At 33.7% G+C, this 21,886-nt stretch overlaps 1 protein-coding gene across 1 annotated transcript in view; it reads left to right on the top strand.

The window, feature by feature from the left end:
* Positions 1-21,886, top strand: part of WDR27 (WD repeat domain 27) — a 156,965-nt gene that overhangs the window by 12,657 nt on the left and 122,422 nt on the right. The window contains exons 9-18 of the mRNA XM_072857728.1: positions 654-757; positions 1,195-1,262; positions 2,214-2,347; positions 3,746-3,822; positions 5,283-5,361; positions 5,892-5,963; positions 7,193-7,296; positions 10,213-10,302; positions 16,224-16,345; positions 16,950-17,083. Coding sequence (XP_072713829.1) covers positions 654-757; positions 1,195-1,262; positions 2,214-2,347; positions 3,746-3,822; positions 5,283-5,361; positions 5,892-5,963; positions 7,193-7,296; positions 10,213-10,302; positions 16,224-16,345; positions 16,950-17,083 — 984 coding nt within the window. The remainder of the gene's footprint in view (positions 1-653; positions 758-1,194; positions 1,263-2,213; positions 2,348-3,745; positions 3,823-5,282; positions 5,362-5,891; positions 5,964-7,192; positions 7,297-10,212; positions 10,303-16,223; positions 16,346-16,949; positions 17,084-21,886) is intronic.

Below are 21,886 nucleotides of genomic sequence, written 5' to 3'. Positions count from 1 at the left end.
TGTTATAATCATCTCATGCTTAATAACACTTTTCTTCTGTGAGGGTGTTGACTGAAATTGTAACCAGTTGGTCTGCTCTGTGGTGTTTGCGAAGGCTGGATTTCATTACCTAACTGCAATACTACTGCCACTAAGCACAGACTGAGACAGACATTCCAGGCTTGCCTGTTTTTTGTTTTTCTCTTGCACTTAACTATGTACAAACACACCTTAAAATTTCACTGCTTTTTGTGTTTTCATATTACAGGTGGTAAAAGTAAGAATTTATGTGGATTTGCCTCTTTGTTTTAATTTATTCTTTGTGGATATAGTGCTTTTACAGCATCTCCCAACTGTTACAAACCACAGTAATTTTTGAAGAAAAGTATTTCCTATGCTGTTTTAGACTTGCCATGAGGACTTACATAAAATCAAGGATTGTGTTCTGCTCTTAGTTTTCAAAACTTCACCAATTTTGATTTAAACTTTTTACTTTGAGCTACAGATTTAAAAAAATGCTGTAAATTTAAAAACTTTTTTTTTGGTGTGGTTTATTATTGTTGTTGTACTGGGCCTGGGTAACAGTTATTAAAAAAACAATTGCTGTGTCTTGTATAGTAGTAAGAAAAGCTTCTTTATCATACTCAGATAATTTTTTCTCCCTTTTTTAATAGATCTTCTGCTCTGAATACTAGCTATTTTTGGATAGGAAGCTCTACTGGCTTGTTAATAATTAATTTGGCAAACTTTGAATTAGAAGCTTTTTTATCTTTCAGAGGTATGATTATAAAATATGTGAATACACTGTAACGTGATTGCTTTCCTTTGTTATATAAATAGTGTTAAGAATTAGTTTGTGAAACAGCAGACTACAGTAGAAACTAAGTGTTTTTTTAAAAATGTTTTTTCTAATTCATGTTTGTATGTTTTTCTGGCATTGCTGACTTGTCTCAGAAGATGTGTCAGCACTAGGTTTCTGTAGTGGCTAGCAATGAATTTTTATCCAATTTTGCAGTTTATGAGTGTTAGATACAAGGAATTTTATTCTACTCCTACATTATAATGTGGGGGCAAGCTAGAAGGATATACACTGAAGACAATGGATTATGGTGGTGTCAAATTAGTATGAGTAATTTTTGTTTTCCTGTCTTAGTGATAGTTTTTGCTTTTGAAATGCAAATACAATTTTATAGCACTATGTTCTTTTTGGTAAAGATTACAGTGACCTCAGCATTCGGTTTGCCGGATCGTGTGCATTAACAAGGAAGGCAGTTAATGGAAAGGTGGGTATACAGGAAACATTGATTTAATGAATGTTTACATTTCCAGTTATTTCCAATAAATATTAATTATGCATTTTATTTACAGATTAATGTACACATTTGTTTTGCTTGATGTGAATTACACAGTAGTTTATCTGGAGAGTGTTGATTCTTCTTTATGGAATCTAGTAGTTTAAATAGCTGGGTAGTTTTAAAGCTCTCACAGTTTGTATACTGTCCAAAGTGATTAATAAGCAAAAGGTGACTTGGTTTTTTGTAGTGTTCAGTGTGTACCTTGAATGTCAAGAATGACCATTAGGGGAGCAGAGCCAATCTTTTAGGGGAAAAAAGATATAAGCATTGTTATACCTTGTTTCTCAAACAAATGTTAGGATGAACTGCTTCTGAATCCTTCCAAGAAATCTGTGAAAGCTATTTGAGTTGTGAGAAAATTTCTGTGGAAAGTCACTAAAAGTGCTTTTAAGGAAATTAAAGGCATTCTTCTTTGTATACTCCATTTTTGCTGTTACAGTTTTCCCGCAGAACTGAGCCGAATCTAGGTCTTTCTGCATATTTAATATAGCAGTGTTTTGTTTTAAAGAAGGATTTTGCTTTAAATTCAGTTCTTAGCATGTTCTCAGCATGTCTCTGAAACCAGTCTTTCTTCTAGGTGTATTTCTTTTCTCACAACTCTTACCACAGAAATATCTCTATTGTAGAAGGTATTGGAATTTCTGTGACTATTAGGTATGCAAGTCTGTTAAGACACATTTAATCAACATAAGCATATTTTGAAGGACAGCATTAACCACTTTTTACTGTTTAATGCTCTGCAAGACTAAACCCATGGATATTTTTGACTAATTTTCATAAATGACACAAAGTGATTTCATTTTCCATTAGAAATACTTCAGTGTTGGAGCTTAAATGATGAAGTAAATGGAGTGTTATTTTATGGTATAATTACTGCAGATTTTTTGCTTGATCACCTCAATGTTTGAAGATATGACTGCTGTGTTGGAAGTTAACCTTGCTGCATTGGTGAGAACTCAGCAGAGTGATTTTCTCCTATGTGGAAATGAGAACAGTCTATCGGTTATTGCCAGGTACAGAATAACTTTAAATTATTTTCTTCTGAGCTGGATTGCACATTTGTTTTGCTGACACTGAAGTGCATCACATGGTTTTGTACAGTGCTATTCATTGACATGGTTTTCTTTTTCTTGTTTTCCTGTCATACTTTAGTTGTAATGAGTGGGAGAAATCACAGAATCATAGAATGGTTGACGTTGTAAGGTGCCTCTGGAGGTCATCTTGTCCAACTGCCCTGCTCAAGCAGGGCCACCTAAAGCCAGTTGCCCAGCACCATGTCCAAACGGCTTTTGAATATCTCCAAGGAAGGAGACACCACAACCTCCCTGGGCAACTTGTGCCAGTGCTCAGTCACTGTCACAGTAAAAAAGTGTTTCCTGGTGTTCAGACGGAACCTCCTGTATTTCAGTTTTTGCCCATTGCCTCTGGTCCTTTCAGTGGGAACCAGGCACAGAGCCTGGCCCTGTCTTCTTTACAGCCATATACTGGTGCCTAGGGTTGTTCCTCCCCAGGTGCATGACTTTGCACTTTCCCTTGTTGAACTTCATGAGGTTGCTGTCAGCCCATTTCTCCAGCCTGTGGCTGTCTGGATAGCAGCACAACCTTCTGGTGTATCAGACACTCCTCTCAGTTTTGTGTCATCACCAAACATGGTGAGGGTACACTCTGCTCTTTCATCCAGGTTATTAATGCAGATGTTGAACAGAATTGGACCCAGTATTGACACCTGGGGCACGCCGCTAGTTGCTGGCCTCCAACTAGACTTTGTACCACTGATCATCACTGTCTGGGGCTGGCTGTTCAGCTGGTTTTCAATCCACCTCACTGTGTGCTCATCCAGCCCATACTTCATCAGCTTCTCTGTGAGGATATTATGGGAGACAGTGTGGAAAGCCTTACTGAAGTCACAGTAGACAATAGCCACTGCTCTCCCCTCATCTATCAAGCCAGTCATTTTATCACACACGTTTATCAAGTGGATCAAGCATGACTTCCCCTTGGTGAAGCCATGCTGACTACAATTTTCTTGTCTTTCATGTGCCTGTAAATGATTTCCAGGAAAACACTGACATCTTGAAGACAATAAAAAACCCTACAATATACACTGAAGTGAAGTGCAGATTTGAGTGCTTATATAAAATCATCAGTTAATATTCACAGAAATGGGATTTATCATGTAAATGCAATGGTCTGTGAATATAGTCAGGCCAAGGCTTGTCTGTGCTTCTGGCTATCTGAGCTGATAACTAATCCACTATGCCTGATTTGTATTTATGAAAATCTCACTGGTATCACACATACACATACACATATGCAGACAGATAGCTAAAAAGAAGTTTTGACACCTTTTCCTAATCTAATGCTTTTGTCCATTGCATTGATCGATTTTTGTGCTTGGTTTTATAACTTAGGTGTTCTTTATTGACAAATTCTCCATTGTGTAAAGGTTTAAAGAAAAACATGAAAGAACCTTCTAGTAAAACACTTGGTAAGTATAAACCAACCTTGAAATTAATTAATAAAGTTATATTTTTAATTATAGTACCTGACTCACAACTGGCTGGTACCTAATACAATCAATAATTTGATTTATATTTTAAATATATATTGCATTATATTTTTATTTTAGTAGGAAGAATTTTATACTTCTAGTAGTATTTCATATCCTACATATGTATTTGTAGTGAAAATGATGGTAATATGGTATTTTTCTTCTCTTAAAAACAATCTTCTGAGAAGTTTCTGTGGATTTTAAAAGAGTTAAAGAGTGTAGAATATTTACATTTTTCATAAGTCATTCTTTTTCCATAGCATGCAATATATTTTTCTGTATAATTTGTTGTTTCTTTCTTAACTTTGGTTACCTGTTCTGATTCATTTTATTGCCCTGAATAGTCTTTTGTCAATACCTGCAAGTTTAGGAAGTTAATTTTTGCCTCATTGTCCTATAGTTTAAAAAAAAAAGGTCTGACTTCCAGTTGCTGTTGAAGCACTTGTAGCATCTTTGCTTAGCAACAGGAAAGCAAAGTCCAAAAAATACCTACAAAATAATTTTTTCATCATCACCTTTTCTTTAGGAAAGATATAAAAATACTGGTAGCTGTAGACATGTAAAAATAATCTATTTTTACTATATTGATTGTCCTTGTTGGACCTGTTAGAATGTCAAAGGTTGTATCTTTAGTGTTGTATGATATTCTGAGAATGCATCTACAGTGCTTTAGCTAGAATTCCAGGTTGCTTTGGACACCCAGCACTGATGCCTGTACTACCCTTGTTGACATCTCACACTCAGATAGATTAGGTGCTGTAAGAAAATCCTATAGTCTCTTATGGCAAGTGGTACTTGCAAGTACTTCCTGGTAATTCCTGGCAAGAGCTTCCCAGGAAGGACCCTTTTCTGCCTCATCACTACATAAAGAGAAAGGATAGTTGGTGGGAGTTGAAGGAGTTTCTGTCCTCATCATAGGTAAATGTGCCCATGAAATCACTCCCAATGCACCTGAAGTTTTTCCCTGGGAATATCAGGATTTCCCCCTTTACACCATTTAGTTAATTAGGTTGTTTCTGCTGATATGCAATGCTCATATTTAGTTTTGGGTTGGAGGCTGCCCTTCAGGCTTCTTAGTACAGTAAGTAACGTGAATGCAAACATTATTAATGACTTAAGCCACGCAAAACCCCAAACATTTTTGTGTTAATACATTGTTTAAAGAAGTTCCTACTCATTGATATTATTGGAAGAGGGTTGTTATGCAACGTAACAGTTCATATTTCTTTCCTTTTCTCAGTAATCATTATTTTAGAGTGATCGGTCATAAATGTGTTTTGTAACATAAGGAGACATCAAATATTTCTACTGTGCTAGTTTAACTAAGTATTTACCTTGACTGTAAATATACAATGTGAAAAAAACATTTTAATGAAAATTAAATTATTTTTCTATAGGAGTGAAAAGCACAGTGAAAGATCAGCCATTGGTTTTCCATAAAAAAATTAAGTCATCAGGTTATACAGCAGCACCACAGTGAGTAGATACATTACTATTTTTGTCTGTTTTATTGGTGTGTGATATTTTGTCACATAATAGAGCCATATAGTCTCATGACTGTGAAATTAATCACCTGTGAAAAAGAGATATGATGTTATCAAACAAAATAATTTAAAAATTATTGTAAAACAAAATTTTCGCAGCTTCTGGTCAGTGTTCAACTTCCTTTCAAAATCTGTATTAGGCATCCTGTCTCTTTCACATGATTAAACTCTTCCTGTTTTTTCAGCTTGCAGAAAGAAATGTCTGAGAACTTTATATGAATGGATTTTGACCTTCAGAATGCATTATCCAAGCAATAACTCACAGAAAGCAAAATTTAGGTGCAAAGTCCAGCATTAGATCATTAGCAAGTTATCTTGTCATCAATGTGTACATTATGTTACCTACTGACGTCACTAGTAGACATAAGTAATAAGAAGGAAGTAGGATTGTTTTTGTTTGAAATATTTATCTCATGCAACATTTAATGTTTCATATAGGAGAGTCTGTGTTCTTTCTTGTAGAATGACCATGTTTTCTCCAAATAATAACCTGAAGAAAAATGAGGTATCAAAGTGGAAGACCAGTCATAAATGGTAGGTAATCTAGCAACTCCATTAGAGGAGGAACAAATTAAAATGAGGATAAATACAGTTCTGTTGGAAATATGGTTTGTAGTTGCTTCTCTCATTGGAACTTTTTAGTTAGGAGTATCACTGGAACTAAAAGGCTTTGTAAATTTGCTATAAAATGACTGCAAAAAGTGATTCAGGTTATCAGACTATCAATTACATTTTAGTAAGTCTTACATATAAAAGAAAATATACACATCTATTTTCTTAGATTTTTGTTGCTAGGAAGAAGAACAGGTGCTAAATATGGTTGGAGGCATAGTCACAACATGTTCTTAAGCTGCAATTCTAGGCAGAAAAATAACTGAATGTGGCAGAGTGAGACTTAGTGATTTCAGATCATGTGCCTCATTCACCCCTAAAATAATGTTATCTTAAGCTAATGCAAGCTTACTCTAATGGGTTTAAACAGAGTATATGTAATGGTACAATTTGACCAGTGGATTCATCATCACTGTGGACAAAAAGAACAAATGTTTTTTTAGAGCTCGCACTTCCCTGTTAATTGGTGTGGTATGTTATATGGGGATATTACACTCATTTTTTCTCTTAAGTATTATATAGAGTCTTTGTTCTATGTAGTACAAACATAAAAGTAAAGAATAATTAATGCCATCATTTTTCTCTTTTTCAAAAACTGTTTCTTAAACACTTAATAGCTCAAGACTAAGTTTTTGTAATCCTTGCACACATAGGCAAGCCTTTAGATGAGCACTTCAGATAATTTCAAGATTGGTTTGCGCTATTTTATGATAGGTTAAACTACTTAGCACTTTAAGTTTTGGGTGGGTTTTTTTTAGTATCTTGTTAAATAGATGATCAATGTAATTCTTATTTCTACATATGGAGATATTTTTCATATTGTTTATTGTCACAACAAGGTAGAGTTTGCATTTTTAAAATACTTTTATTAGATAGGTATACAACTTAAGAAGTTTGATTTTATGTAAAAGTCCATGTTAATTCTTGATCTCATGAATTCATAACAGTTGGTGATAGGAGTAATTTCAGTATGACAATTTAAAATTCATTCTGCCTCTTATCTTGAATTTATCATAAGTTTTCCAGGAAATATTTATGTAACAATATTTAGAGTAGCTCCCAAAGCACATTTATTTCATAACTGAAATGAAAATGTAGTGGTTTTAGATATCTTAATATTTTTCCCCTTTCTCTTTTTTCCTTCTTTGAAGTAAAAATAAAGAATATCCATTGGAAAGTTCTCCTCCAATCAAATATGAGAAAGGGATATCTGTTACTTGTAAACCAACCCCAATACGTTGCATTCAGTGTTCCGGTATGTACAGGCTTTATAAAATGTACAGTTGTGCCAGTGTGCAGAAAGAAAAACAAAATTTGTGTGACATGGTTTATTAAGGCCATGGATTTATTAGGTAAATTCCCCCCAAAATTTTTGTCAATACCATGTACTGTTAGATCATAATTTTTTAACTTGCAAAACCATGCAAGCTGCTAATACATATGCAAAAGGATTCTAATTCTTCTCTGATTTTACGTCTTGTTTCCTTTTGTACTTATTCTATGACTTTCCCACTACAACTTGAAAATTAGTAGTCTAACAAGTTCTTTCACTAAGGAATTTATTTTCTGAGATATTTACTTAATATCATTAGGGTGTATTAAAAGCTGAAGTTCTGTTTCAGAAGAATCAGAATATTCCTATGTCTTACGTAAAGATTATTCCATTTTTATATATTAAAGTACAAAAAAAGAATTCTTGCATATAATCCAAAGGAGGGTATTTTTCTTAACTGGTTTGGAGAAGTGAGTCTTGTAATAGGTTTAGTCATTTCCAATCCATATAAATAGTATTATACAGAAACCGCTTCTTAGATTAGCAATCAAATGTATTACCAAGTATATAATTATGTCAATGTACACTCTGCAAACCACAATATTTTCAAAGTATTTAAAAATGTATATATTTATAATATTTTGGGGACAAGAGCAACTTTCATCTTCAATAAATAAAAGCAATTAGATGCAATCAGTAACTTTTCTAAAACATATTCCAGCCATAAGTGTTCCCTAGAGAATGGGAAGAAATTATTTTTATGGCTCCTGAAAGAAATCGGTTGCAGAGAGCTTATTTCTAGGAATGTTATGTGAGCTTAAAATTAAAGGTTCTTTCTTAGCAAAGAAAAGCATCACTATAGTTTTTGATAATACTTTTAAAGTATAAATCCTCTTTTACTTACTCTGAGGAAGGAACATCTTTCTCTGTTTCTGTCTTTGTCTCTCTCACACACACACACACAGAGGCTTAAACAACCACAGTTTAACAAAACAAAGTTTAGCAAAAATTGCAGAGATTTTTTTTCTTGGAGTAAAACAATCATATTATTGTAAGCTTGTAAAGAGGTGTTTTGTTACTGTTGTAGTCTGTGTTGACCAGATGGTTCCTAGCTTTACAATGTATTTTCTGTTGCAAATTTGCAACTTGGAATTGCAACTTGGAACAATCTTTCAAGTGGTCTTTGTAAAGTATGAATCACATGTGCATCTTTAAACACAGTAGAAAGAAAATTAAATAGAAAACTTAAGTAAAACTTAAGAGGTTGTAAAGTTGCATTAATGAGTTAATGCAAACCTTCTTAGGTTTATTAAACATCCTTTTGTAGTATTTGAGGTGTTACAAGTTACGACCTTTTGCTCTGTTAGAAAACAGTTTTCTTCAGGATTTGAGATGATGTTCCATTAAACAAGCCTCCAAAATTCTATGCAAAATAATTTTCTCTCATTCTGTATGCACAAGAAGGTTTATGTATTGTTAATTATGTGTGTGTGACTTACCTTATATCACTTACCTGATATACTTACCAATCAGCTCTCATGCTGAAAATACATACTGTCAAAACTTTAGGAAAAGCGGGGGAAATCTGCAGAAAAGCACCACCCTTCAGCTCAAAGACTTCAATACCTTTGAGTTTGTGGGGCATGCATTTTTTGGAATATTTTGTCCAGGACTACTTATTTTATTTTTGTGATGAAAATATTTAACAGCATTACTTTAGTATGTGCAATTACTAGTATTTGGAGAAAAAGTCAGCTGAAATATTGCTTGTCAGATAAAATTAAAAATATTTTTATAAAGTAGTTCTTTGCCAGTTTAATATACGGATGCATTTAATAACTGATAACAGAAAAAAAGATTCTGGAATGCGTCTTCTTAACATATACGTCTACCCCATTGTGTGTCCCATCTAAAATTCACTTTTAGTAGATGACTCTCAGACATTGGAAATATGGATCTCATATATGTTTATATTGCCATGATTAATTTGGGAAAAAATGTGTTGTGGAATATAGCATTCTAAACCTGCACTGTGGATGGTACTTGGACAGTGGATAGCAGTGGGTAATGTTGGTGAAGTCAAGCATGACTTATATTCCCTCTCCCTTTGTAAAGGTGCTCAGGAGATTTATGAAGGGGGTGTTCAGGTGGTACCTCTTTTAAAAATACTTTTCACAGTGAACCTAGTAGCATTGATTTGAATTCTGCACTTCATTTCCTTACTTTCTCTCACTGCTATCTTCTCTTGCTCTACCCTCCCTTATTTTTTCCCATTGGTTCATATCTGCTCTTTATTATTTTAATTTTTTCAGGAAAAGTTTTTCAGTGAACAGTTAAATTTCACAAATCACTACCATTAGGTAGACATTAAGGGAGTCTGTCCTGTCATTGTGTGCCCCCGCTGATTACCAATATAAAGGAACAATCTGACTGCACTTGGATAGTTTTTAGGGTTACCTTATGAAGGAAATTTATTGTCTTTAAGAAGTGATCCAGAATGACTAATATGTGCTTTTTATTCTAATAAATAAGAAAAGGTCATGTAACTTTAATAACAAGATACAAAAAAATTAGTGTAAGGAAGTAGATTTAAATGACTTCTAAACATTTCTGCACTTAAATTTAGTAGCACTTTTTTTGTGAAAAGTGAATTTCTGCCTTGTGATGAATAACTGATTTGAGAATATGTCAGAACAAGAAATTAATTGTGCACAAATTCCTACCGAATTCTGCAATATGAGTTTGTGATGTTCATACACATTATGTGTTAAACATATGAAATGAACATCTGGTGTGTGTTTTGTTGTAGTGACATATATGATTTTTATGATTAAAAGAAACAGCATATTAGGTCCTTGTTGCTTTCAAATATAAATCATTAGACACTCTTCTTTATAGGGGATGGAGAGATGCTGGCTTGCGGCCTGGCTGACAAGACCGTACTGATATTCAGTTCCAATCTCACTGATACATATAATGTTTTTTCAGGTAAACTTATGAATAACATTATTAAAGAAATAGTATATATAATTGGGTTTAACCCCAAATGGCATAGTAATTAAAATATTCCACTTACATCACCTTGAGAAGAATGGGGGAGAGGGGATACTGCTGATTCAAGATGTAGAAGTTATTTCTCCGATTGGTTAATTTTGTTCTAGAATTAAACTTCCTACCAGGTTTTCCCATTTCTCAGTTTTCTGGGAGGTAAATAGTAGTGTATCATGACATATATTGCAATCTGCATTGTGTATGTTTATTACAATAATTAAATAGAAATACTAAAGCCAATATATTGTAATGATAATGCATGAGTATATTGCAATAATATATTGTAATAGATTGTTAACCAAAAAATTGACTGCGATGACTTGGCAAAAAATGTGTTTGGTTTGCAGCTCCAGACTTCTAAAGAACAACTCTGAAAAAAAAAGGAACTACTCCTATGGAGAAATCCATATCTGCAAAAGTGTATGCATGTGCAAACACCTGTGCATTCCTTGAAATTGTAAATGAGCCTTAAAAAAATGAATTCTAAATTTCTACAAGAACTATCTGTTAAAGTTTTAATAACAGTAAACATGATGACTTAAAATTCATATAGCAGGACTTATTTACTGTGGAAGTTCGTAATGGAAGATGACTGCCATTTACTAGCAGGCCTTAACAAGTATAAAAGTAGACTATTTTAAGTTATTTTAGAAAATTATTTCTAAGTAAAAACTCTGATAACTGATTTCTGAAAACTGGGTTTTTTTGAGTAGTTTGCATTGTATTTTATGGAAGAAGCTGTGGCATTGTGGCCACTCATGGAGGTAACATTACTGATATTTTCCGCTTTGTGTGAGGAAATTGATGAAAATATGGCTTATGGGCAGGGCAGTTAGGTCTTTTTTTTCACAATAGAAAGTTCATAAACTTTAAAAAATATTTTTCTTCATGTATCGCTAACTGATTTGAGCAAATTCATAGTGCAAGTTACATAAACTGCAGGCAGGAATAGTGTTTTGAGGTTTTATTGACATAATTTTGTTGTTTAGGTAGTAATGGAACAAAAGCAGTAATTTTGTTCAAAGGGACCCCATTTATCTGAAATATATTTAACATTGTTTTAAAAGATCAGGATTTCTAAAAAATGCAATTAACCAAAGGAAATCAAAATTCTGTATTTCCTTCCCTTATTTGTTACAAGCATCTATAAAAATAATGATACAGTACTGCTACAGTATTTTGTACACAGCAGCTTAACAAAGTTGTGCCCAAAGAATTCAGTGTTTCTTCAGATTATTAACACATCATTCTTAAGTAATCTGAAGGAGCTAAGATGTAAATGATTTTCAAGAACTTTAAAGTCTTTTTTTTTTGGTAGCAGGCCTACTCTGAACATGAAGTGGACCATAAATGTTGCAAAATTATTCCATGAGGCTATAAATTATCATTGTACAGTATGTGTTCTGTAGCTGTTCTTTGCAGTTTGTCTTTTGCATTGCAGATCCAGCTTCTCTTTACGTAAACTGCTATCAAGCAGTTAGTCAGGCTGGTTTTACTTGAAGTATATAGAGATTACATGCTGCAGAAAGTGACATTTCAATTCTGTGAAATACTCTTTTTTGGACTTTTTTTTTCACTGGAGTGTGTTTTTATGCAGGCTTCATTGATTTTGGACTGGTAATAGCTGGGTTTTATCTTTCTTTCATCTCTGGGGAAGATACAAATTTCATTGACTGTGTTGCATCTATACCTCCATATACTTGCTACATACTAAATAATATGTAAGGAATGGCTCAATACCGGCAATAACAGAAAACACAGACTTTAACAAGAAAAAATATTAATCTAAGTAGACATATTTGAAAGCAGAAATAAAAAGGTTAGAATTTAGAGGTTTCTAAATTTGAAAGAAAAACCTTAGTTCATGTTACTCTAAATCATTAAGGAAACGGTACTTAGGTTTTGACACATTATTAATGGAAGGCTTTGTCTTTCTATGAAGTAAAATTAAATATTATGATTTTATAAGGTATTTCAACATTCAGAGGTCCCTAAAATACTGCAGTACTCTGCAAAAGCAGGCTAATTTATTGTGATGAGAAGAGTAAAGTGACCTGCACCAAACTTCTTGCTACTACAGAGAAGCTTTTTCTGGTGCCAGTACTTAAGGTGTCAAGTACTAGTTCTTTGTCTTGCTTTAAAAAAAAATTGTTTTATTACTAAATTGTTCTTCTAACAATTGGCTTTGTTCTATTGGTTTTCTTAGGTTTTGCACTACTATCTAATTTATGTCGTTGGTACCTTTCATTCTTTATTCTATGTCTTTTTTTGTGATGCACAGTCTGAAAAGAAGTGTAAACCACAATCTACTTCAGGCTCTTTAGGTAGCATAAGAATGCAACCTGTGTATGTAGTTTTTTTCAAAAGCAACATAAATGTGAAACTGTCAGATACTGTACTGTAGGTGAATAGGAACGCAAACCATCAGTTATGTGCTTATTTCATTCATGTAGTTCTTCTGTACAGTTCAGATTATAATGAAATCACCTATTTATTTTCTACTTTAGATGCCTTTGGTTTTGAAGAGTCATAATAAATATATTTTCTTTTCATTAAAAAACATGATGCATTGCTCTTATTCGGAGCTGCAATCAATGGTAATGTAAAACTTTCCTTTTTCAAGAAATGGCAATGATATCTATTCTGTTAAAAAAAAAATCAGTTTCAAGGCAGCATTAACATCTGAATATAGCTGATTATCGAAAATCATATTTTTATAACGCACCATCAGAGAGGAGTGGTATAACAACAGCAATTTTGCCATAAGCCTAATATATTCAGTTTTGTTCCCTGAAGTGCCCAGTTCCAGTTTTAAGTAGTTCTGCATTCCGAAGAGTGTTAGCTCTTCAGGTGTCTGTGTCCTATAGTGAAGTGCAGGTAATACTGGCCAGCTTTAAAAGAGTTACAGCCATCATGGACTTTTTGAAAAAGTCTTTTTCAAAACCAGCTGCAATCCTTCTTAATGTGCTTCAGGACTGGGGAACCCTGAGTAACACCTGTTTTGAAGCTTACTGGCCTCTTGCAAGCCAGCTGGCACCGCCTTCACTGGGCTTTGGGATTGGGGGACCTGGAGTGCAGAGATTCTCAAGGTTTTTGCATGGCTCTTCCAATTTTCCAAACCTCAGATTTTCCTAAAGTTTCTCATGTTCCTTACCACTTTGGAAAACTGTTTTGTATATTCTGGTAAGTTGTTTTTGTTGTTTGGTGGTTTTTTTTTCTTTAATGCAGATAATTCAAGGCTTCCAAATGGTTTTACAAAACCAAAGCCCCCAAATAAATCTTTGTATTGAGAATAAAGTAAGTATAGTACTTACATATGTACTTATCCAGTACTTATGCAGTTTGCTGGTGAAAATTCTACAGGTCTTTGGTAACTGGGAATTAAAATATCTTGTTTATAAGCCTTTTTATAGATATGTTATCACAGAAGATCTTAATTGCTGAGATAAATTGATTAGCCTTCCTGTAATGTAAAGTAATCAATTTTTTTAATATAAAACTTCAGTTGACTAAAGAGAAAATGTGCACAAGAGGGCAGCATAAGAACTTCAAATGTTTTAAGGCTAGGAGAAATTCATTGGACTTCATCTGGAAAAATTAGAATAATATGAGCCAAAGTTTGTTAATTTTGTTTGACATGTTTTCTTCTTTCTCGACCTTTTTGATCAGCTTCAATATAATTTTAGATCAAATTAATAATTTTAGCTTCTGGATGATGTTTCTGGCTTTTGAAGTTCTTCATAAGTTTCTAATCTTGTTTTTAACTGTGTGACACCAAACTGGAAAGTCTGTTTCTTGTAGAACCGTTTTGCTATTAACTGGAGATTATAATACTTTAAACTATGATTTTTAAACAGGCAGTTGCTTTTTTCAGTCTAATGAGACAGTCCTGCAGAAGCTGTTGCAGTGGCATGTTCATTGTGTTTTTACAAAAACAGCTAGCTCAGTAATAAAAGCCTAATGAATAAATAAAGTATTGCAACTATTTGCAAGGTCTTAAGTGGTTTCCAGATCATGTTTAATATAAAATTTTATTATAATATAATACTCAGATTCTCTTTTCAAATAATGTTGTATCTTTTCTTAAATTGAATTTCAAGGATGTTTCTTGAAAATGCTCTTCCAATAACTTTAGAAAATTAGAGTCAGAATTCTCATTATCTGTAGATAAATTAGATTGGTGATTCTTTTGTAACTGCTTATATTTTGTGTTTTAAAACACTGGCCTTTGACAAAGTCGAAGTCAGGTGTTCTGTTGCTGAGACTTCTACAATAAGTATTTATTTGCCGTAGCTGTGGTGAGTTCCTTTACTGCTTTATGTGATAAAATCCTTCTGGATCTCAGCAGCCTTGCCTTCTTTCCTTTTAAAGCATCATCCCATCAATTACATTGTCTTCTTCTGGAATATATGGCGCTTTGCACCTGTGTAAAATCAGTTTCTAAGCACTTGAACTTCAGCATTCAAAATGAAGTTCATATGAAGCCTGATTCAGATCCTGAAGGCCGTCAATGCTAGAGTAACTATCCTGGGATTCAGGATTTTTCTTTGGGCTGAACCTTTATGCACCAGTACATTTCTTGCAGGCCCATGACAAAAAATAAACCAGTCTTTACAAGCTCCAGTGTGGTAACTTAAATTTTGCTGGACTTCCAGCCCTCTGTTATTAGGGATGGACAGAGACGAAGCAATCTAGGATGAAACACTCAGGACAGCTTATTAGTCAGAGCAAAATAACACATGATCATCAACACTGTGGGCTAGATGCCAGGTTTTGGGCCTCTCCATGAGCCAAATACTGGCTAACAAGCAGATGCAGAGTGCTGTGGTCTTGCATGACGACCATCCTATTTAGGCAATTGGGTATAGTTGCAAGTCATAGGGCTCTGGACCTTAACCATCCCAGTTGTGCTTTGAAATATTTGGTAGCCGTGTTGTCAGTGATGGTTGTTTTCTTCACTCTGTTACCAACAAGAGGATGAAGTCAGATGAAATTATTCCCTGAATATCCCCTTTTTGGCTAGTCTTTTTCAGACTGATGTTTGGACCTCTGTGCATCAGAAGACAGCTTTTCCAGACCTTAGAAGCTTGACTAGAAACATTAGGAGTTGATGGTCAAATTTCTATTTTCTGTGGAGTTTTTTGTGACAGTTTGGAATAATTTTAATCCAATTCGGCACTTCACTCTGAGACAGTCAGTATTTAATGAAAAAGATCAGAAATACAACTGTTAGCAGCAAGACTCACTATTAATGACAACAACCTTATAACCACTTCTGTGCTTCTAATTCAGTTTGGTGTGTAGATAGAATTTGTTAATATTACTGTGACAGTAAAGATCTGTGAATGTGTTTTTGTTGTTAACTTGAAGTAAGTTTATTTGTTTGTTATATATTTGTTTAGAACTTTTATAGTTCTAGTTAAGTCAAATCTGAATTGCAGAAAGCTGAAGAAAATTTAGGTACTAGTTTTTATTCTTTTCAAATATGAATGTCTGTAAATGATAAATATGTCTTTTATATATGTTATAACATTTTCATACAAACTCTCTTATAGCAATGGAGGCAATGCCATACAAATGCATATGAGATTTCAGGTAGAATAACTTGGTATTTCTCTGACCTTATTTAGTTTTGTGAATCTTGATTATTAATGACAGACATTTTTCCACGGTTTTGGTGGAAGAAAAAATCAATAGCTGGTTTACTGTTAGCAGTTTTAATCCAACCATTTGAAGCCTTTATTTAAAAAATACTTTAATATTGTGTATAATTATATTAAAACAATACAATTAACTCTGGAGAAATGTATAAATGCAAGAAATGAGCTTTATGATATTTCCGTTATTATTTTTGTTAGGTCACGATGCTGCAGTTAACTCTGTTGGCTGGAGTCATGACAAGAAGTGGTTAGTTTCTGCATCAGAAGACAGAACTTTAAGGGTCTGGTCAGTCTGCAATAATGAACCTGCCCTAATTCTGGTAATTAGAAAATCCTGTCAGTTTGGTTTGCAGAGGACATTCTTTTGCACTTTCATCTGCTTCCATTTTAACAGCTCTGTAGAAGGAACATACAGCCCGATTTTCAGAGCTACTGAGTAGTGGTGATTCAAACTGATGCTATGATCTGGGTGGTCTCCATTGACTTCAAATTAGGCTTTTATCATGACAATTTATGAAAAGAAAAAAAACAATCTTGGTAGACAAAACTAGTGGGCATGTCTGGAAGTTTTGGTTTTATTGTCTGCTCTGTATATTCTATTGTCATTGACTCAGCTCTGCTTGACTCTATAGTCTACTCCCCAATTCAAATGGAAGTTTAGAGTATGAAGCTAGATTGTATTATATTCAATTGACTGCAGATACTATTATCTATTATCTATTATCTGCTAACTAATTTAAGTAGAATGAAAACTTTATTTTGAGATTAATAGACATCAAAAATAGGAAGGGCCACTACATAGCAGGTTAACCTCCTGGCATATGGTCAGGATAACAGGGACACTATGCCTTAACACCAGGAATCTCAGACAAAAAATATTCAGTATCTTAGAATCCATTCTTGATAATTTATTTTGCATTTCAGGGCAAAGAGAAGTTCCATAAGACTGTACGCTTTGCACAGTTTTATTTTATAGATGCATTTATATTGCTGTGTTGTGGAGCTGAATTTCATCTATTAAGTTTCCATCTAGACACAACCAAGGATGACCTCAAACGGTGAGTAAAATTTCTCATTAACGGACCAGTGAAAGTACTTGTACTGTTTGATCTGGGATGATTTGGGTGGTGAGGTGGGGTGGGGTGGAGGGCAAGAATATTACAGAAGAAAAAAATTGAACAAATAGTAAAAGCTAATTGTAAAAATATCTTTGTTCTCCCATAATAGAAAAAAAATTGAAATATCAAATAATTTTTTATAGTGCATACCTTATCTGGTGCAAACACAGTTTTACTATTACTGTTACCATTTGGGACCTTCTGAGCTTTACCTTCTGCCTGTTTACATCTTAGTGTGCATTAATGTCTTAAGTTATGTTTGAGAAGCTATTGCAAATCTTTCTCTTTTGGGAATATTTCTATATATGTTTTCTTTCTGAGACTCCAACATGCTGCGACTGTTTTCTTCCTTCTCTGTCAAATGGAAGTACAGCACTTTCATAATTTTTACTGACTTTCCAACTGTTATATTGTATCTAATTACTTTTCTTATCCTATTTTGTCCCTGTGTTTCTTCATTGTTAGGCATCCTTCTTTCTGACTTGGAATAAATTATTTTATTAAATGTCTGATATACCTTTTCTGTTCTTTTAGTTTATAATAAGAGCTAAAACTGTCCTTGTATCCTTTTCTAAGTTTCTCTGCTCTTCATTTGCTTTTGCTGGTTTTCAGCAGTATTTGTGTATATAAGAGTTTATTATGTTACATATATATATGCATGTATATATGTATAGGTTTAGACACAATAGCATTTAAAAAAACCTTGAAGAGATATTTTTCTTTGTCTGATATTATGACTTTATATTTTGAGTGGAAGGGAAAACACAATTAAGGTTACAGCACTGAAATCTATTAGTTGATATTGTGAATGGTGTGTCCTATCTGTTCATGATATTAAACACTACTGGGCTGCATCCTTAGATGGGAAAAACTGGACTATTTGCTTGGTAGATTTGCCACTGCACAGAAAAACATACTAAGCACCAGCTTAAATATGTTTTTGAATAGGAATGCTTTCCTGGATTGAGGCATGAACCTGGTAGGTGGAACTTCATTGAAACTTTAAACAGTCATACAGGAAACAAAAGGAGAAAAATTACATGCCAAATTTGATGCCAAATTACATCACTCTTTTAAAATACACTTTTCTAGGAACATAAATTCCTTCTTATTTGGAAAATAGCTAATGGATTATGATCTAAGTTCTGTTTATAAATTCTTCAAAATGGTTACTTAATTGTGGTTTTCAGTCACCTGCTTGGTTTTACAGTTAATCTACTGTCATTTGTGATTCCTTACCTTCCATTTTTGGTCAAAATCCTTAATGGAGGGTGTTGCTGTGGCTCTTATTCACATTATTTTAGTCATATACTCTATTTAGAGTGGGAATATAGCAAATATACTGGAAAACTAAATATAAAGGAATACAGAATTTCCTGCTTTGATTTTATATTTATATTATATACATTACATTAGGAGGGTAAAACTAATTAATAGAATAAAATGAAAAGAAAATACTGAAATATAGACACAACTTCTTTTGAAAGGATTTTTTTTCCCTTTGACTTTCTTTCTCATAACTGGTTCCACAGAGGTCTCATGTTCTGAAGTGCCTACCCTGTAGCTAAGTGTAATAGTACAGGAGGAACCTGGAAGGCAGAAAAAGTGATTCTGGTTCCCAGTTTTGCTTGAAATCGATTCATAGTGTAAACAAGTAATATTGGGAAACTGAGGTAGGCAACTGCTTCTCTCATACCATTCTTAACTCTTAAAATTTATACAGGCAATCATGGAGGAACTTAGAAAAAGAAGATGGAAAATGATATTCTGATCTTTTAGATCCTTCCCTCTTCTGATTACTTTCAGTTTTAAGATACAGTTAAAAATATTTTTTCCTTCTACTTGTGGGGCCTTAGGCTTTAATAAGGAACTTTTATTGTAGTATATAATGTGCTGGCTCTAGATTTCTCCTCTTTTTTTTAATAAATACGCATGCCTCCTAGAGGAAAGTATCCAGTAACCTGAAGAAAATCCATACTGCAGTTACTGTTGTGGAAGACTGGTCTGAACTACCTTCAAGCTAGTTAGTTCAGAAACTAAAGGTACTATGGAATTTGATGTAATTGTAGAATCCACTGAAGCAGTTTTGCAAGGACTTGGGCACTGAACGTCACCTGTGTTCTGTGTTGCTCCAATTGCTTTGTTAGAAGCATATAAAATCCTGGTTTAAAGCTATTAAAGTATGTATGTGGGGTTGTGCTTACAGCAGAATTTTGTTATTACCATGCTGTCAGTGCTTCTTGATGCATTAACACTAACTCAAAAATATGCAATTAGACTCTCTGGGATATTAGTGTAATGCCAAAAGACCAAACGCACAATTGTAGACATTACAACAAATCCACAGACCAGTCTGAGGCCTGGTAATCTATATCTATAAAAAAAGATATTAAAGGTTAGTTTGCTTTGATGTTATCTTGTTAATTCCCTCCAGTTCATTTCCCAGCATTTCTTTCTTTTATGGAACACTGCATCATTCCTTTTGTTTCTCAACAGCACTCTCATTCTGCCTTCTGAGTCAAATTTGGAAGAATGCTTGAATGGAACCGATTCAAGAAGCAGCTAGATCTAACCCCAAAGCATGCTTTATACCCTTAATTAGAAGGGCATGGCAATGCAGTCTGGCTAACCAATAGATTGCTACTGTATTTCAGAGGTGAAGACAGTACAATGACAAATCGTATCACTGTTTCTCTGTGCAGAGTTTTCAAAGAACTCCCCATAAATATTAATTAACTAAGCATCACAACAACTTAATTAAATGGTTAAATATTGGTTCAGTTTTAAAGGTGAAACTGAGAAGTGGAAATAAGAAAAAGAATGATGTATTCCTTATGGGCTTATTTAAATATATCCTTATTTACAAATGCCATAGAGGAGATTTATTGCAGTTTTGGGAATAGAATACAGATCTCCTGACTTCTGCTTCTATGATTAATCTCAAAATGATTCACAACCTGAGCAAATTTCTTTACCTTCTCCAAAATTACTATTGAATTTTCACTCTCATCAGCAGTTGTGCATGCTGATATGAAGTGTAACTATTTGCTTCTCCATTTATTTTTTTTAAATTCTTAATTACTTTTAAGTCACATAAGAATTTGAGCAGAACAAAACATCTGTGGGTTGTTACCTCATTTTTATTGTTTTATGTGTTGTTTTAAAGATCAGCATAAGCAATTTGAAAGGAGTTTAAAAAGGTGAAAATTGTGTTTCAGTAACAGAAAAAATGTCTTTTAAAGACATTATGTTTAGCAACTGGTTGTAGTAATCATACATACAGTAAGGGAAGTAATGATAAAATATCTACTCTGATGAAATGGGAAACTATACCAGTGCTTATTATAGATGGTAAAGCAAAGGCCATGGTAAGTGAGTTTAAAATTCAGCATGCTAATGATACATAGAAGAGTGTTCATTTCAGGTACTTCTGGAAAGTTAATGTTTAACAGGATAATTATATTCATGCAAACCACTTTAAGCCAGTTTAAACTTCGTAAGTAAATGGGCTGCACAGACCTGATTCAGCAGTATGATAAGAAGAATATTCTAAGCTTGGTTCCTTTGAGCTTTAGCCATTAGATCAAAGAACTTAAACACTCTTTGGTTTTTGTCAGGAACAAAATGGAAACTAGATGAGAAGTACTTAAGTTATAAGATGAATTCTAGCAACATTCTAACAGCAACCATCTCTAAATGCTTTAAATTTTCCCGTGCTTATCTTTTCTTATGTCTAAGATTCATTACATAGGGTCAGTGAAAGACATCCACCCTCCTCTGTAGTGTAAGAGAGAATATTTTTCAGTTATGATGAATTCTAAGCATTCCAGAAGATGAAGTGATTCTTTTCCTTTTCATGTAACTGATTTCTTATTTTACTGAACTCAAGGCTGTGTCTGGAAATGTATAATGGGACTACTGTTTGAAGATTAATTTTTACAGTGCATATAAAAATGTTTTTAATAGCCTGAAATCTTATGATCTGTTATACTGATGATGTTTGTCATCTGTCACTTAGTTTTGACTTTGTCATGTGCAGCCATTTTCCTTAAAATTTTAAATGTCAGATCTGCATCAAGCTGGTTTTTTGGGTTTTTGGGAGTTTTTTCTTAGGTGCCTCTTTGTCTTCTGGTTTTAGGATAGTAACATACTTCCATACATTGAAGTTTTCTGTCTGTCATCAAAATGTTTCTACTTTATCTGGGTCTCCTGAAAAATGCTTTTGAAAAGGACTTCAAATCTGCTGGAAAGTAGACACATCAGTCTCTGCAATCATTGCAGGAAGTGTTTGTATCTTAGCATCTGGTTTTATATTTTATTTCTGAAGATATACTAGTCTCCTGAAGATAACTATATACTGTAAATATATTCCACAAAAATTATTACATCCCCAAAGTATGCGGGATATAAGAGATTACAAAGATTAGTCATTTACACTGTTGTCAGAATTGCAATGACTGAAGGCATTAAAGGATGACAGAATTGTAGTTTTGAGTATATCAACACAAATGTGATTTTATTTGGATACCTGATCTATAGGATTGTCATCTGAGATTATGTGCTGCACATAGAATTGGAGAACTGGAAAAAACGTAGTGAGAAGATACTGTCATCCATTTTTTTGCCTCCATCACAAGCTTTTCTGTGGCTTGAGGAGGTGTTGCTCTAATTTAGACAATTTTTAGGGCACGTTTATGCTACAATAGTCTCTCCAGTTGACTTGTGAGATGGAATTTTGCCTAT

The sequence above is a fragment of the Ciconia boyciana genome, chromosome 3 (genome assembly GCF_034638445.1).
Source record: "Ciconia boyciana chromosome 3, ASM3463844v1, whole genome shotgun sequence".
Lineage (NCBI taxonomy): Eukaryota > Metazoa > Chordata > Aves > Ciconiiformes > Ciconiidae > Ciconia > Ciconia boyciana.
Note: the sequence above shows the minus strand (reverse complement) of the source record. Positions and strands in the feature narration are given on the sequence as shown.